At 34.3% G+C, this 16748-nt stretch overlaps 2 protein-coding genes and 1 non-coding gene across 4 annotated transcripts; all 3 read left to right on the plus strand.

Moving 5' to 3' along the window:
- The first annotated feature begins 1399 nt into the window (after positions 1–1399).
- On the plus strand, positions 1400–2904 carry LOC149518935 (26S proteasome non-ATPase regulatory subunit 4 homolog). 2 transcript variants are annotated; one of them, XR_016342496.1, is made up of 3 exons: positions 1400–1964; positions 2052–2120; positions 2299–2902. XR_016342496.1 is itself a non-coding variant. In XM_089761519.1 (2 exons), the coding sequence occupies exons 1-2, from the start codon at positions 1869–1871 to the stop codon at positions 2347–2349; spliced, it is 303 nt and encodes a 100-aa protein (XP_089617645.1). In that variant the 5' UTR covers positions 1400–1868; the 3' UTR covers positions 2350–2904. The 2 variants fall into 2 exon arrangements, 1 of the variants encoding a protein (XP_089617645.1); XM_089761519.1 differs by having other exon boundaries at positions 1400–2120; positions 2299–2904.
- Positions 2905–5027: 2123 nt separating this feature from the next.
- On the plus strand, positions 5028–6236 carry LOC111282443 (actin-depolymerizing factor 5-like). Its single transcript, XM_022870520.2, has 3 exons — positions 5028–5126; positions 5206–5465; positions 5903–6236. The coding sequence occupies exons 1-3, from the start codon at positions 5106–5108 to the stop codon at positions 6051–6053; spliced, it is 432 nt and encodes a 143-aa protein (XP_022726255.1). The 5' UTR covers positions 5028–5105; the 3' UTR covers positions 6054–6236.
- Positions 6237–8695: 2459 nt separating this feature from the next.
- TRNAT-AGU (transfer RNA threonine (anticodon AGU)) lies at positions 8696–8769 on the plus strand. The gene has a single exon. It is a non-coding gene; the product is annotated as a tRNA-Thr (tRNA).
- The last annotated feature ends 7979 nt before the right edge of the window (positions 8770–16748 follow it).

Here is a 16748-nt window from a genome sequence, read left to right on the forward strand (position 1 = left end):
AACATCTCCTCAAGCTACCACCTTCAAACCAACGGTCAAACAGAACGGTTCAATGGATTACTAGAGAAATATTTAAGGCACTTTGTTCAAGCCAATCAAAAGAATTAGCCTTTATTATTGGACGTTGCTCAACTTTGCTTTAATTTTAACAAAAGCTTTTCCACTAACAAGAGCTCGTTTAAGTGGTCACCGAACAATTACCAAGGCTACCCATACTTTCTTGGAGCAATATGGAGGGAAGAATCTGAGAGCCTTCAACCTCGGCAAGGAGTGAAAATAAAACACTGAGATTGCACAAGCCTACCTGGAGAAAGCATCGAAACAAATGAAAAAATAGGCGGACAAAGGTCGCAGGGCGCAATAATTTCAAGTTGGTGATTTGGTTCTTGTTCGACTAGTCCTTGAACAAATCATGTTCTTGAGAAAGAGAGATCGCAGATTAGTGTGCAAATATAAGGGTCCAGTGAAGATCCTTTCCAAGGTGGAGAATGCTTCATACAAAATCGATCCACCAAAGTGGATGAAGGTGCACCCAGTATTTCATGTGAGCAGCCTGAAACCTTTCCATACAGATCTACAGATACTAGCCGAAAGGAGCTAACCAAAGCCGCCATCACCATAAAGCCACCCTCAGAGCGTCGAGTCGAAGAGATCTTAACCGACAGGAAAATCAAAGTATCTTGAAGACTAGTTCGTGAATACTTAGTGAATTGAGAGGGATTAGGACTATAAGAAATCAGCTGGGAAAGGGAACACGACCTTCGGAGATTCAAGAGGAAGATTGAAGAATTTCAAGCCAGCAAGTTGACGAGGATGTCGATAGAATAGATGGGGGAGGATGTCATGAGCCAACCTTGTATAAGGCCATGACCAGGGCTTAGGTTGTCATGAGCCACCCATGTATAGAGCCATGACCGGGTAGATCTCTTATGCTAGAAAAAGTGTCTCCATTTCAAACATTATAATGGTTAGTGGTAGCATAGCTCTAAAATCTCTAAGGCTTTTTAGGGGGTGAGCGGGCAGTGTATTGTTAGGCTGTCTCACCGGTCGCGATATGAGCTTAGGCCATCCTTCAAGGGTTGCCCCCCTAGCCCTAGTGATGGTGGGAAGTCCCAATGTATTATCCTTGATTATAATAAAATTCACCTCCGATTCGAATGTCTCGAATGTTGCCTTGATGTGTTTTTCTTTTTGTCGATCTGAATGTGCCTTCTTGTGTGTGTACTTGAGATTGATCTCAATATGAATGTGTCTTATTGCATATGCTTGGGACTAACTGTACCTTATGGTTATTTGTTCAGATATCGAACTATTGACGGTTGACTTGGGTGGAAGCGTCCATTCAAATACCATACGGTTTGTTGCTTGTTGAGAGAAAACCTAACCCGTGACGCTACACCTCTTCTTTTCGAAGGAGGAAATGGTCTACTATTTCTTTTGTTTATGAGGAATTACAAAATGCTTCCATAGATTCTGTTTCACATAGTTGGTTCAAGTGAGTGCGGCATCCATTTATGTCTCTGGCTAGTCGTATTTATATCTTGCTAAATCCTACCAATCAAATCTCATCAAAGCAAAGCACTAAACCATACTAGGTTTAGTTCTGACGCTTAAGGCAATCTTTTATCTTTAATGTAAGGGTAATAGTTATATATGCCTTTTGGTTTGCAGCTATCTTAATGTGTATACAGTTGAGTGTGTCAGGATTTTGCTTTATATTGGTTTGCATTGTATCTTTTACTGGTTTAAGATGCTAGACTCCAAAGTAATACTTGTAGATATATAAATGTAGCCAATTGCATGCATCAATATCATCCAATTCTAAACTAGACACAAAATGGTCTGGTTTTTTGCATGCAGCACTTCAGATGTCCATGCAGGACAGCTCAAAAGATTCGTCAGCGCAGTCAGATGTCAGCAAGGTGTTGGTAGATCAGTCTTTTATGTCATCCATTCTTTCATCGGTAAGTCTAGTTGAATTTCCCTTTTTGAAACCGATAATCAATTTCTGCTTCGGTTGCAAGCATTCTGATATGTTATGGCTTTTACAGCTTCCAGGACTTGTCCCAAATGATCCAAATGTGAAAGATTTGCTAGCATCTTTGGCAGGCCAATCCGACGTTTGTTTCATTAAACTTAGCATAACCTAACATGAACTTCAAACGCAATTTTCTATTCGTGATGACATTGTTTCCACCACTCACACATTAAACTTTTACCTATTAATAATAGCTGAAAGAATATCTCACCTTTTCTAGTAGTTAAACTGATCTGTCGTAAATTTTTACCTGCTACTAGTCGCAAGAAAAGAAGAAGGAAGATGAGCATCAGCCAAAAGATGACAAGTGAAGATCTAGTGGACTGCTGCTGAATGCAAAACTTAAATTGCTGAATCCAAATCTACCTTCATATATTGGTTGATGTGTCAGCCGGTTCTGTTTTTCCTGACGCAAAACAGACACTTGAGAAGTGTGTCAAAACTGTGCGGTGGACTCACTTGAAACTTTTTCTTTTTCGGTTCTAAAACACTCGAAGATTAATGATTTACCATTTATTGGTATGGGATTAGGATGTTATCATTCATGTCGCAAGTTTTATTTGATTCTAAGGGAAATGCAGGATATGTTGGTGTCTGATGGCAAAGATTGATTCCAAGTTGTCAACAGTCGTGTTATTGACATTGCGTTGACTTTTTAATTTTAGTGATTAAGGTTTTAATCATGATAATTTTAAATATATCCTGAATGGTACACAAGTTGCTTGCTCCATTTCAATTTTCATTACATGTTTATTTTTTTTATTACAACAAAGCCTAGTTCAAGAGGCAAGCCCAACAGTATGTTCTTAATCAAAGGTTTTCACCTGTTTCTAGCTCCACGTGACATGTGTAGTTGTTTATGAGGCAAACTTAAGGAGCTCCAGGGATAATGCAAGAAGAGCTTCTGACGTGTATTTATGTGAAAGATGGTTCCCTGGATTCGCATGAACCAACCACCTCCACATATCAGAAATTGCTTTGCAGTAATTAGTGAAGAACCGGTTTGAAAAACATGATATCAATCTTTCTGTTCCTGAGTCAGTATTTCTTTTCAAGAGTGGGTAGAAATCAAAGTAGCCAGACAGGCATTTTCCTGACTAGTTTGAGGCAGATTAAGCCATCAAGAAATAGCTGGTCCTAAAAGGTGAGATTCGTGGGGTCGAACCCCTCCCAAAACGAGCCATTCCACATTACCCACCACTAAAAAGCAAGCCATGTAGTGAGACTTCGATTCACGTTAGAAAAAGTTGGTCGATCGGACACCTCTGGTGGGCCTAATAAAGCAGTTTCTGCTTTTCCACAGTGGAGGGGTTATGTCTCCCCATCCACGTCCATTGCTTCCCTAGCGAAAAATTCTCCTGGGTGTTAGCGTTTGTAACTACATATCCAACTCGTATCAATCATCTGGATCTCTTACCAATAGAAAAACGATTGGCAGCAACACTATTTTATGAGAACTAATGGTTGGGATGTTGCCCCAATCACGTACACATTCTTCAGACAAGTTTATAGAAGAACTCGAGCCTCGCTAGGGATGTGAAATCTTGGAATTGTAGGCGTTAGAAATCTGTTTATGCATGGCAATGGCATGGATAATGGATTCATTTATATCAAGAAAACACTTTTTTCTTTTACATTCATTTCTTTTGATCAATTTTAACTTAGTTTGTCTTCATTCTTAACTGTTGTTTTTGTTTCTTATCCTTTGCTTTCACGCAAACAACCCTTTTGAGGAACACAAAGATAGAGAGAGATGGGGAAATGTGGGTGTGCTATCCGAGATAGGACCACCGTATTTTTCTACTTAGGTTATGTTTTCACTTATAGCTATAACTTTTCTCAGTTTTAGAATTTTCAAATTTTAAGAAAATTCTCTTGAAACTCAAAAGAACATGCATTTTCTTTTATTGGTTCAGAGTAGAACATAGCTCTTACATAGGAGAAAGGGAATGAGATCTTGACTCGAAACCAAGACTTCTATATCTTCATAAAACCTCCTTATCACTATATCAAAAGGTGAAGGACAGAACATACATTTTCAATATAAACAAAAAGCTTTTGTAATTTCCTTTTTTTTCTCCAATATCCACAAGTTGAATTGGTACCCACTACACATTGTTGATTGATAAATGTTGCATCAACATGCTCTTTGCAGCCCACTGAATTATTTTGTGCATCTTACCTCTGTCATTGAATTGACTAATTTTTCTTTTGGATGATCGACAAAAAATGATTTTTAGTAAATATTATGTTATTTTATCATTGAAATTTTAAAAGATTTGACGATAAAACGAAAGTTCAATCATAAAACAAGATGATGGTGTTGTAAGCATGGATAAATTTAACAAAACAGTATGGATAAATTATAAAAAAAAAAAGAAAAAAACAGGTCAAGCTGTTGTTTGAACTTTTAAAGAATGAAAAATAATAACAATGGGGTTAATAGCCTTTGGCCAAAAAAAACAATGGAATATTCCAAGTAATATTAGATGATTGGAAATAATTACTGAATAGTTTAATTTATTAGGGAAGTTTTTGAAAAGAATGTAACTGAAATAATTTATTTTAACTGAAAACTTCAAATTAATTGATATACAAAGATTTTAAATAACACATTAATTATGTTTATCTTGTTGCCTTTACTAGAAAGGTAATTAACTAAAAATACAATTATAAGGAATGTTAAAGAATTAGTTAAGTAGGCCCTTAACTCTATTTTTTTCATAGATGAAGAAGATGATTCAGATTGGATCTCTTTACATTACCTGCTTGACTCATGGATTTGGTTCGATTTGAGCCGAGTTATGGATAAGGTTTTTAAAGTATGGACCGTTTCAATTTCAAATAATATTTAGTTGATAAAAATATTTTTATTAAAATTTAATACATGTTTTTATATTTAAACAATATCTACAGAGCATATCAGGTAAGATTGAGTTGTAATTATGAATGAACTTCAGTGGCATTTCTAAACCTATCTCTTTATATAAACCCCATAAATGCCACTCTCAATTCTCACCACCTTGGGTTTCAAGTTTTGGCAACGACAAAAGAATATTCAACAACAATGGCAATGGCTTTCAAGATGGTACATCCCATTTCTTTTCACTTTTTTTTTTTTGGTTAAGCAGATGTAATTCAGTGTGTTTGCGTGTATGATGCTATAGGCTACAACTGGGATGTGGGTCACTGAAGAATGCAAGAACTCATTCATGGAGATGAAATGGAAGAAAGTGCATAGATATATTGTGTTCAAGATCGATGAGAAATCAAGGCTGGTGACCGTCGATAAGGTCGGTGGCCCTGGCGAAAGCTATGATGATCTTGCTGCATCATTGCCTACCGATGATTGCCGATATGCTGTGTTTGATTTTGATTTCGTCACCGTTGATAATTGTCGGAAAAGCAAGATCTTCTTCATTACATGGTCCGTCGCTCTTTCTACTTCCTTACTGTATACGAGGGTAACATGTTATATATAACAATAATAATTAGCATATTATTTTCTCTAGTGGCTTAATAATAGGCAAATAATTGAGATTTTGATTAATATTTTTGAAGGGCAATATCAATAATGTTACGCTTCATAAATACGAATCTAAGCATTTCAATGCTTTATGAATATATATTGTGTTATAATTGAGATTCCAACTCAAAATTTTTATTTTTGAAGTCTATCTGAATCATTAAACTAATAGTTCATTGGCTTAGGAACATATATTTTATTTATGATGCTAATAGTGATTTGGTAGCTTAGTCTATATGAAGTGATGAGACTGATCACCAAACACTCCACCTTTTTAAATTTTTTTGTTATTTTCTACTAATCCAAGAACAAATTTGCATGTTAATCTTGGATTTTAGGTCCCCGACGGCATCAAGAACTAGAGCCAAAATGCTGTATGCCACATCCAAAGATGGGCTGAGAAGAGTGCTAGATGGCATCAGCTATGAAGTTCAAGCAACAGACCCAACTGAGATGGGAATTGATGTGATTAAGGACAAAGCCAATTAGGATTATATATAATCATATAAAACTTGTTTATGAGCATCTTACTTTTATTTAATAACTCCAACAACATGTGCTTTCTCCTTTTTTCTTCTTCTTGTTGTTGTTACTTTTTTTGCTAGATTTTTAGAAAAAGTTTAAGTTAATCTTCTAATTTGTAATAATATTTTGATGTTCCATGTGTGCTAAGTTGAGGACAAATCACCCATCAATTCCACCTTTTTTATCATAAAAAAAAGGTAAAAAAGATGGAATTTTTTTTTTTTTTGCTTTTCAATTTAACAAATAAAATACCAACTAAATTGAGCTGTAAGAATTGCTTGTAGGGCATGTTCATTTATGAGGATGATAATCCTTTTTGAACTCTCTGATATCACTTTTCCATCTTACACCTTTTATTTTCAATTATAAAATGCAACGTTTCCTGCAAGATTTGCTAAATAAACATCAACTTTTATGCTGATAGGTAAGGTAACCTCTCACTTCTTGATTATGAGCATGCAGTTCTGTCCAAAAGGAAAAGGCTGGAGAATTAAAGCAGTCTTGTGCTAAAAGAAAGATGGCAGTGACATGAGAAAATGAAAAGAATTTAGGTACCAACTGTAAGCTTTTTCTTTTTTTTTAGGTAGACCCCCAGTTGCCCAGCTCATGACACCCAAACCATGATGGATTGGATTGGTGGCCGGTCATTATCAGATGATGAAGAAACTAAGAATTTAACAGAGATTGGCAAAATATCCAAAGTAGAAAATCTTGTTTACACATAGCAGGTTTTTTTTCACTGGACATGAATCTACCCTGTAACGAGTAATATTGGCTGGTAACTGTAGTTACAACTCAATTTGCTGATAGATTGTTCAACATGAACAGTCACTCAATGCACAAAAGCAGGTTAAAAATTAGTCATATTTTTACCCATAATTGGAGAGGTCCCCTTGTACATAAATTTTCGAGGTTTTAATATTATTACATCCAGTTATACAGGAAGAAGTCATTGTTCATGGAAAGTAAGTTTGCCCAAATAGCCCAATCCAAAAAAAAAAAAAAAAAGAACATGCAAGGGATGTCCGGTACATTTGATTTCTGATGTTAGAGCAACAGCATAAAGATTACATGCAATAAATAAAACAATGACTAGGAAAATGGCGGAACAAGGAGAACTAACTGGTAGATCTTTCTAAGAAAAGATAGGTTATGAATTGTGTGAAGAAGGAAATCGATGTCATGGGCCACAATTACCGAAAAGCAATCATGGTTTGGCAATTTGCACCTGACTCCTAGAGAACACAGTTCATATCTGATGTGTTTCATTGATATCCTGTTTTTTTGCCTTTTGTGTCTTGTCTAACCTGTATATTATGTTCTAGCAGTTAGGTGACCTTGATTTTTGGCTATTAATCATATATAAAGTTTGTGAATTCAATGATAGAGCATCTTTTGCCTTGCTTTAATTTCTTTTTTTTTTTTTTTTTTACTAAAAGAACTTTAGGTGAGGAGAAGACATCATATTCTATGTGTCATGAATCACTTACATTAGATATACAAATCGTTTATCAAAGAAGATCATTGACAATAAAAATTTAAATTAGATTATTTTAATTTCTACCAACTGAACCAAGTCATTCACTTGCTTTGATTTCAATTGCACAAACCATTCTCTCCTTTCACTCAGGAGGAGATGCTTGTAACCTCTAATTCTTCAATGAGATTACCATTAGGTTAATCCTTTTGTTTTTATATGCTCCTATTTAAGTTACCATTCGAGGGTAATCCTTTTGGTATCATATGCTCCTATTTAAGTTTTGTTATCACAGAAAACAGACACCAAGTCGTGAAAACCCATCTCGAGCCAGGCCCTGATATAAACCACACCCAATTGAAGTTGTGCAACGCATTAGGCCATAAGGACTGGACCATCAAGTTCAACTTGCACAGTTGCCTATGCAACATATTGGGCCTCAACTTTTTTCTGTTTGTTTCTTGTCAAACCTTCCCAAAATCAAGCTGAATTCTGTTGAGCACGTATATATAAATTTGAAGTTCATAAAATTATTGATATGAATTAATGAATATAAGTAACGACTTGTGAGGGGCAAACCTTACTTTTGTTATCGTGGTTGTTCACACTTGTATCATTTTAACACAGGAATTACTCAATGTTAACAGTAAAGCAAATCAGACAAAACCATATCTAATCTGGAATTATGTGCTAAATAGGTTTTAGAAACACAATTGTTGATAATTACGTTAGAAGCAATGATACAACTAGTAATTAGACAGCCCCTTAGGGCATTTTGCTAGAGAGATTTATATTACAGCTGCCAAAAAGGAAACATAGACAACATGAAAAAAAGCAATTTCTGCTTTAGTAATATTGTGTCTGACATCCATAATTCCAGATCCAATTATCCATGAAAATGAGCAGTTGAGAACGTGAAAGTGTAATCCCATTGAAACAGTAGCATCTCTCGAAGGAGGAGACCCCCAAGAGGCTGTAACCATGGCACTTGAACCATAGCCCAATTTTCATGTCTCCCGTTTCTCGGGCTTCTGCTTGCATCTCATCTACTAAAGCCTGAACGGACATGCCAAACAAAGCCAACATTTTCTCTTCGGTTAATAAAGGGCTTTGGAAATGGTTATAACAAGCTCTCGTAGCTCAGTTGGTTAGAGCACCCGTTTAGTAAGCGGGAGGTCTTGAGTTCGACTCTCAACGAGAGCAAAACAATAAACTTTTTTATTAACCTTAATCTTAATTAGTCAAATGCTGAGTCAGCACTTGTACAAAATGCCGCAAGTGGCCAAAGTCATAACTTTATCCAGCTCAAAAGATCAGATGATGTCAGCTCAAAGTAGGATTACGTTGCTGAGAGTGGGGAGAAGAACAAAGAAGCATCCGTGATGATAAAAGAGCATGGACTGCATGCGGCAACTAGAAGAAGCTGAAATTGATGCCATTGTTGCTGAGATTGAAGAAGAGAAAACAGCTGCAGATGCCAGCAAATAAGCCCCCCCTCCCAATCCAATGAAACCTAGCTCAATTTCTCATATCTCTTTGGGCTCCCCTCATTATTTCTCCCTTGAAACGTTATTTAGTTATGATGTCAATTGGTTGGACATGTTGAATTTTGTTACAATTTACTTGTATTGTCAGCATCCAACGTGCTTTTACTGGTAGAAGACGGAATGAACATGTTCATGCTCGTCTCCTTAGTCGTCAGAAACTTGACAATTACTCGAAGAAGGTTTTCTTGTAAGACGTCCTTTTCTCACATCTCAAACTACAATATCATTTGCCAGTCCACTTCGTGAGCCTTCAATTTCAAAGTCCAATTTCTTTTGTTGCCACTTTCGTGTATTTTCTTTGAAATATAGGCTTAAGAAATTAAGTGCCAACTCTTTCAGGTTATGGTGGTGGCTGGCCCATTAAGATATACGACTGATATAAAGCTGCACCCAAGCTGCTAAGCACTTTCTTGGCTTTGTTACTGGTAGCCTTGGCGCAACATTATTGATGAAGAAGGAATCAAAGAATGCAAGATTTTTCAGGCTCAATTCATCATTGAGATCCAAAGTTATAAGGTAGGCGCCAGCCACTGCTGCAAAATTCAGAAACAGCACAATTTCTGGTTTCCACTTACAAGGCCTCAAGCATCATTTAACTTACCAATAATTTTGCTCCCACAATTTTTCCCATAGAAAGGATTATCCATGCAAGGGTGAGAAAGATGTTTGGCATTTTCTTTATTTTGGTTAGTGCAAATTCAAGACCTTAGTGGATGAGAATCTGCTGCTAGATCTTGTCAGGTTCCCCTGTTACATTAAAGTTTACAACCGGAACCCTGAGATTATTACTTTAATCCCACTTGGCACATATCCAATAATTCGATACGCAAAGTCTAATACACCATTATGACAAATGAAATCAATAATAAACGAGATATTTATTTTTAAAAAATTTAAAAAATTATTTGTGCTGAAACTTGAATTTTAAATTTGTTTGATAATTGTATAAATTAATTTAATTAAGATATGAATTCAAAATCAAACGTGATGTATATTTATTTGTTAGGTAAAAAACATAAAAAATTTCACATTTTAAATTAAATTAATCTGTTAAATACGTTAAAGAGCAAACCTAACTATATAAAAATTAAGAATAAATCAGTCGGTGGTCCACTTTAAGTAAGGTTTGTAGGATTTATTGCTTTTTCAATAGACTTGGGGCTTGGCTTATGAGCTACATCATAAGTAGAAGGAATTACCCTTTCTTCTTCTCCTAGCCTTGTTATTTATGAAATGGGGATGCCCACGTACGAATTAGGTTTGTGCTGAAAATGGCCAATTATGGCAAGAATTCCAACCATCTTTAGTGGAAAACGTGGGAAACTTAACCTATTGATTTTTTGGCCTCCTTCTAGAACCATGCTAGTGAAGGAATATCTAAGGTTTTATTGCTTTGAAGTAAAATAAACAATGAAGAATGATTTGGTGGATTACACGAAACAAATTGATATACCTAATTAACTGCATTTATGCTCTATTTGAAGCCGATTAGGACACTACGCTTTCACATATAATTAAATTCTTAAAGATTCAACAATAAAATGTATCGATAAGAGCGTTACAATCGGCTCTCAATGAAGCCTTAAGAAGATATATAATATTGGAAGATATTGGGCAGGTAGGTACAATTATGTGCACAACAAAGTGGAAAAATAGCATGGGTATAAAATAATTTAGTGAGAGAGTAGGGCCCAATAAATTTAATGCCAAAAAAAAAAAGTTTATAAGAAGGTGAAGCCAAGTTCTTGGGTAGGGGACAGGTACATAGTTGACCCGTGTATTGTTGCAAAGGAAGTTTCTTTGCATTGCAATGGGATCCATACCCTCAGATAAAGGGTGACTTCCACCTAACCCTTTGAACTCTATACATCTCAGCCACACAATCTCATATATCTTTTAATCTCTCTCTCCTGCTTATCCTCTCTGATCATTATTTGAGCCATCTCACCAAACTCTTTTAGCTTTACCCACCGGCTAGGGTTTTGCTCTCTTATTCCCTCCTGTAACATGGGCACCATTGCTTTCCTTTCTTTTTCTCTTACATTTTCTTGTTTAAGATGATTATTTTTCACGTGCAAATATTAAAGTGTCCCACACTTTATTGGTTTTAGACAAAGTAAAGGTCATAGGTTTTGATCTTTTATTTTACATAGAGCCTTAGCTACCTAATAAAAAAGAGACGGGGTTATTTTAAAGGTGTGTCGAAAATTAAGTAGAGAAAGGAAAAAAGCCAAAAAAAGTAAAGAGAAAAAAAAAAGGAGAGTTAGTTGAACGGTAGTCGATCCGTGGTCCGATTGAGTTGAAACATTGTCAAGAGGTTTATGATTCAGACTTCTACATTCTGAACGGTGAAGATCAGGTTTGAAGCTCTCTAGAAACAAATCCAGGGTATATTTTTTGAGTCACTTATTTGGTGAGATTTCTCCAATTGTTTCTCTAGTTATTGATTAGCTCTAGTTTTAGCTATAGAAAAACTTTGTATATCTATTATTTGATAGTAAAAATTTTTTTGGTGGTCTGTAGTTTTTTTCCTCTACACTAGAAAATTTTTTACGTAAATCTTAGTGTGCTTTATTTTTTTTATATTTTTTATTATTGATTGTTGTCTATTGCTTCTGTATTGTTGTGATTGTTGCTTCAGGCGCAACAAGTGATATCAGATCGATAGTTATTTTGAGACATCGATACAGAAGCAATCTAGGATAAAAGTAAATTTTATTTGAGATCATGAAGGGTGATACAGGTTCTATGATAAAATTGACAGCATCAAATTATTCAATTTGAAAGCTTATGACGGAGGATCATCTATATTATAAAAATTTGTATGAGCCAATATTGGATGATTCGGCTAAATCAGCAAATATAAAGATGAAAGCTGAAAGAAGCTAGGTAGAAAAATGTTAGCTACAATAAAAAAATGAGTTGATATCAATGTATTCCATCATGTAGCGCAGAAGTCAGATGCTCACATTGTTTGAAAAAAATTGACAGCATTGTATGAGAAAAAAAAAGGTATGAATAAAGTCATGCTTGTTAAAAAGCTTACAACTTTACAGTACAGAGATGTACGATCTGTTATAGAGCATTTGAGTGATTTTTAAGATATATTTAATTGGATAACTACTATAGAGCTTAAGATGGATGATGAAATGAAGACGTTATTTTTTTTAGGTTCATTGCCAGACAGCTGAAATACTTTAGTTGTGACTGTTCTTAATTCAACTCCTGATTATAAGGTGGCATTGGATATGGTAAAGGACAATATGCTTAATAAAGAAACAAGACGAAAAGATATAGACCCTGAGAATCAAGCTTTGGTCATAGAGAATAGGGGTAAAAACATCGACAGAGGTCAGGACTCAAAAGGTCGTGGTAAGTCTAAACATAAATCCAAGTTTAGAGATAAATTAAAGTGTTTCTATTGTGGTAAGACAGGTCATATAAAATAAAATTATAAAATCTTGAAGCAAGAGCGAAAAGATGAGAAAAGTAAGAGTTCAGATGATGATAATGTTACAGCAATGAATTCAGATAGTGATTCAGTCACTTTAATTTATACATATGGTGATTGTAATCATGTTAGTGATCCCGACATTTAGTGAATAGTTGACACAGGAGTAGCATATCATTGTGTTCCTAAGAGAGAGTTGTTTACAACTTACAAAGTAAGAGACTTTAGTTGTACCAAGATAGGAAATAAGAATGTGTCATAGATTGTTGGGTTGGTGATATTATTGTACAAACTAATACAGGCTGCATATTGACTTTGAGGGATGTCAGACATATTCTAGATATGAAAATAAACTTATTTGCTATTAATGTTCTTGATAAAGAGGGATATGAAAGTCGACAAAAAAATGGACAGTGAAAGCTTCTCAAAGGATCTATGATAGTTACAAGGGAAAAACTATTATGTACAATGTATAAAACATGGATGCAATTGAACGATAACCAAGTAAATGCCGTTGAAGATGATGCTTCAGCAAACTTATGGCACAAGAGGCTGGCACACATAAGTGAAAAAGGGTTACAAGTTTTAGCAAGACAGTCTCTTATTCTCTTGACCAAAGTTATGTCTCTCAATTCATGTGATTATTATTTGTTTGGTAAGCATCATAGAGTTTTTTTTTTTGTAAAAGTTCTCAAAGAAAAGAAAATAGATTGGAATTAATTTATTCTGACGTATGTGATCCCATTGAGGTTGAGTCAGTAGGTGGTAGTAGATATTTTATTACTTTTATTGATGATGCTTCACGTAAGACTTGGGTGTATATGTTGAAATACAAAAATCAGGTACTTCAATATTTTTAAAATTTCATATCATAGTTGAAAGGATGACAGGGTTACCCTTGAAGTGTATTCAAACTAATAATGATAAGGAATACGCATCTAAAAGCTTTGAAGAATACTGTTCAAAGCATGGGATCAAGCATTAGATGACAAAATCTGAAACACCGTAACATAATGATACAGCTGAAAGAATGAATCATATCATTGTGAAAAAAGTCAGATGTATATTGAAGATGGTAAAATTACCAAAGTCATTCTGGGGTGAAGCAGTCAACACAGCTTGTTATTTACTTAACAGGTCACCATCAGTTCCTTTAGGCTTTGACATTCCAAAAAAAATATGGACAGGGAAAGATAGTTTATACTCTCACTTGAAAGTTTTTGGGTGTAAAGCATTCATACATGTGTCGAAAGAACATAGATCAAAGCTTGACAGTAAAGCCACATAATATGTGTTTGTAGGATATGGTGATGAGAAATTTAGCTACAGGGTATGGGATTCAGTAAAGAAAAAGACAATCAGAAGTAGAGATATGGTTTTTCATGAAAAAAAAATTATAGCACACCTTGAGAAAAATGAGAAAACTATACGAGTTACTATTAAGTATGATGTTTCAACATCGATAGAGATTCCACATAAAAGAGCCACGGATGGTGAAAATGAGCAAGAAACAAAACTTAGGGATATGAATAAGCCAACCACAGTTGGTGATGAGCCAGATGTAATTAGTTTTGAGCAGGGAGAGCGATCATCTCTACCTGAAAATGTTGAATAGAGAAAGCTATCTTCGGTATCATGTGATGTAGAGTCTCAACCCATGAGATCTACTAAAGAGTGTAAGCCATCTACCAAGTATCGAAGTTCAGATTTTATTTTAGTTACCAGTAAAAGAGAGTCAGAAAGCTTTCAAGATGTACAGGTTACTCCGAATAGAGAACATTGGTTAAAAATAATAAAAGAAGAGATGGAGTCATTACGAAAAAATGGTACTTATGATCTTATTAAACTTTCAAAAGAGAAGAGGTCATTAAAGAATAAATGGGTGTTCAAATTAAAAAAAGATGGTGACAAACTAGTGAGGTACAAAGCTCGATTGGTAGTAAAAGATTTTTTTCAAAAATCCGACATCGATTTTGATGAGATCTTTTCTCTAGTTGTAAAGATGAGTTCTATTCGAGTGGTACTGAGATTAGTAGCTAGTTTGAATCTTAAGCTTGAGTAACTTGATGTTAAAACTATATTTTTGCATGGTGATTTGTAGGAGGACATTTATATGAATCAGCCTGAGGGTTTTGAAGTGAAAGGGAAAGAGCATTTAGTTTGTAAATTGAAGAAAAGCTTGTATGGCTTGAAACAAGCTCTGCGATAGTGGTACATAAAGTTTGATTCTTTTATGGTGAGTCATAACTATAAAAAAATAGCAACAGATTCTTGTGCATATATTAAATAATTTTTTAATAGTAACTTATTATCTTATTATTGTATGTTGATGATATGTTGATTGTAAGATAAGATGCTAGTATGATTTACAGATTGAAAGAACAATTATCTAAGTTCTTTGGTATGAAGGATTTAGGTCCAACAAAGTAGATTTTTGGTATGGACATTATCCGGAATAAGAGAGCTGAAAAGCTATGGTTGTCATAGAAAAAGTATGTTGAACGAGTGCTTGATAGATTCAATATATAACATGCTAAATCAGTTAGCAGTTCACTTGCCAACCATTTTCATCTAATTTGTGTAGTGAGTAAATTTCTTTCTAATCCGGAGAAGGTTCATTGAAAAGTAGTGAAATGAATTTTTAGATATTTAAGGAGTACCTCAAAAATGTGCTTGACTTATGGAGTTTCACAACCAGTTCGAGAAGGGTTTATTGATGCTGACATGACAAGCGATCTTGATGGTAAAAAATTTACTTCAGGGTATTTGTTCACTTTTGTACGAAAAGCTATATCTTGGCAATCTAAGTTACAGAAGTGTGTTATTTTGTCACTACAGAGGCTGAGTATATTGCATCAATCGAAGCATGTAAAAAAATGCTTTGGATGAAACATTTTTTTCTTGAATTAAGGTTGAATCAGAAAGAGTACGTGATATTTTATGATAGCTAGAATGCTTTAGATTTGAGTAAGAATGTTATGTACCATGCTAAAATAAAGCACATTGATATTATATATTATTAGTTACGTTCAGTGATTAAAGAACAGTAAATGCTGTTGAAAAAAATTCATACTGATAAGTATGTAGCAGATATGTTGACTAAGATACTTCTCAGAGAAAAGCTTGAGCTTTGTAGTAACTTGACCGGAATGAGTTTTCTGGCCAAGGTAAGTTCCAAATGAAACTGCTATGGTGATGAATCTCCTCTTAATAGGACTGAAGAGGGAGATTGTTAGGAAAATGGGGTCTGGTTTTGGACCAAGTAAAGGCCATGGGCCTTGATCTTTCATTTTACACAGAGCCCTAGCTACTTAATAAAAAAAAGATGGGATTGTTTTAAAGGTGTGTCGAAAACCAAGTAGAGAAAGAAGAAAAGCCAAAAATAGCAAAAAAAAAAAAAACGAAGAGTTAGTTAAAGAAAGTCAATCCGTGGTTCGATTGAGTTGAAACCTTGTCGGGAAGTTTATGATTCAAAGTTCTACATTCTGAACGGTGAAGATCGAGTTTGAAGCTCTTTAGAAACAAATTCAGGGTATATTTGTTGAGTCACTTATTTGATGAGATTTCTCCAATTGTTTCTCTAGTTGTTGGTTAGCTTTAGTTTTAGCTAAAGAAGAACTTTGTACACCTATTATTTGATAGTGAATATTTTTTTGGTGGTCTATGATTTTTTTTCTCTACACTTGAGAGTTTTTCACGTAAATCTTGGTGTGCTTTATTTTTCTTATGTTTTTTATTATTGATTGTTGTTTATTGCTTCTGTATTATTGTGATTATTGTTTCAGGTGCCACATAGAAAACATTTTTCCTAAATTGAATTAGGGTTTTTTTCAATAAATAATATTAAGTCATGTCTTTTTTTTTAGTTTTTAATTTATTTTTATTTTACTACATATATAAGTGAATAGAATATTACACATTTAAATTTTTTCGAATTCGTAATCTTCAAATATCAATTCTAATGACATGTCAACTGATTCAAAAGATAGTCGATATATTAAATTTTATGTAGTTAATTTTTATATAGTTATAGATTTAATTATAATATAGTTTAGTTTTTTTTTGTGGTTCTTTTTTTTATAGATTTGTTTTTATTATTTTTGGTGAAAATTTTAAATTAATATTATTATGCTTATTATTTGTTTGATTATTAAATGAAAATAAAATTAATTATATAGCATGTC

This window comes from Durio zibethinus, chromosome 5 (genome assembly GCF_047325235.1).
Source record: "Durio zibethinus cultivar Kanyao isolate XHJ-2024 chromosome 5, ASM4732523v1, whole genome shotgun sequence".
NCBI classification, from domain to species: Eukaryota; Viridiplantae; Streptophyta; class Magnoliopsida; order Malvales; family Malvaceae; genus Durio; species Durio zibethinus.

Excerpts from the sequence above, each read along its gene's own strand:
- LOC149518935 (XM_089761519.1), top strand. The coding sequence starts at position 1,869 with ATGTCCATGCAGGACAGCTCAAAAGATTCGTCAGCGCAGTCAGATGTC. Across the intron at positions 2,121-2,298 it reads CTTTGGCAGGCCAATCCGAC|TCGCAAGAAAAGAAGAAGGA; the intron begins GTTTGTTTCATT and ends ACCTGCTACTAG.
- LOC111282443 (XM_022870520.2), top strand. The coding sequence starts at position 5,106 with ATGGCAATGGCTTTCAAGATG. Across the intron at positions 5,127-5,205 it reads TGGCAATGGCTTTCAAGATG|GCTACAACTGGGATGTGGGT; the intron begins GTACATCCCATT and ends ATGATGCTATAG. Across the intron at positions 5,466-5,902 it reads AAGATCTTCTTCATTACATG|GTCCCCGACGGCATCAAGAA; the intron begins GTCCGTCGCTCT and ends CTTGGATTTTAG.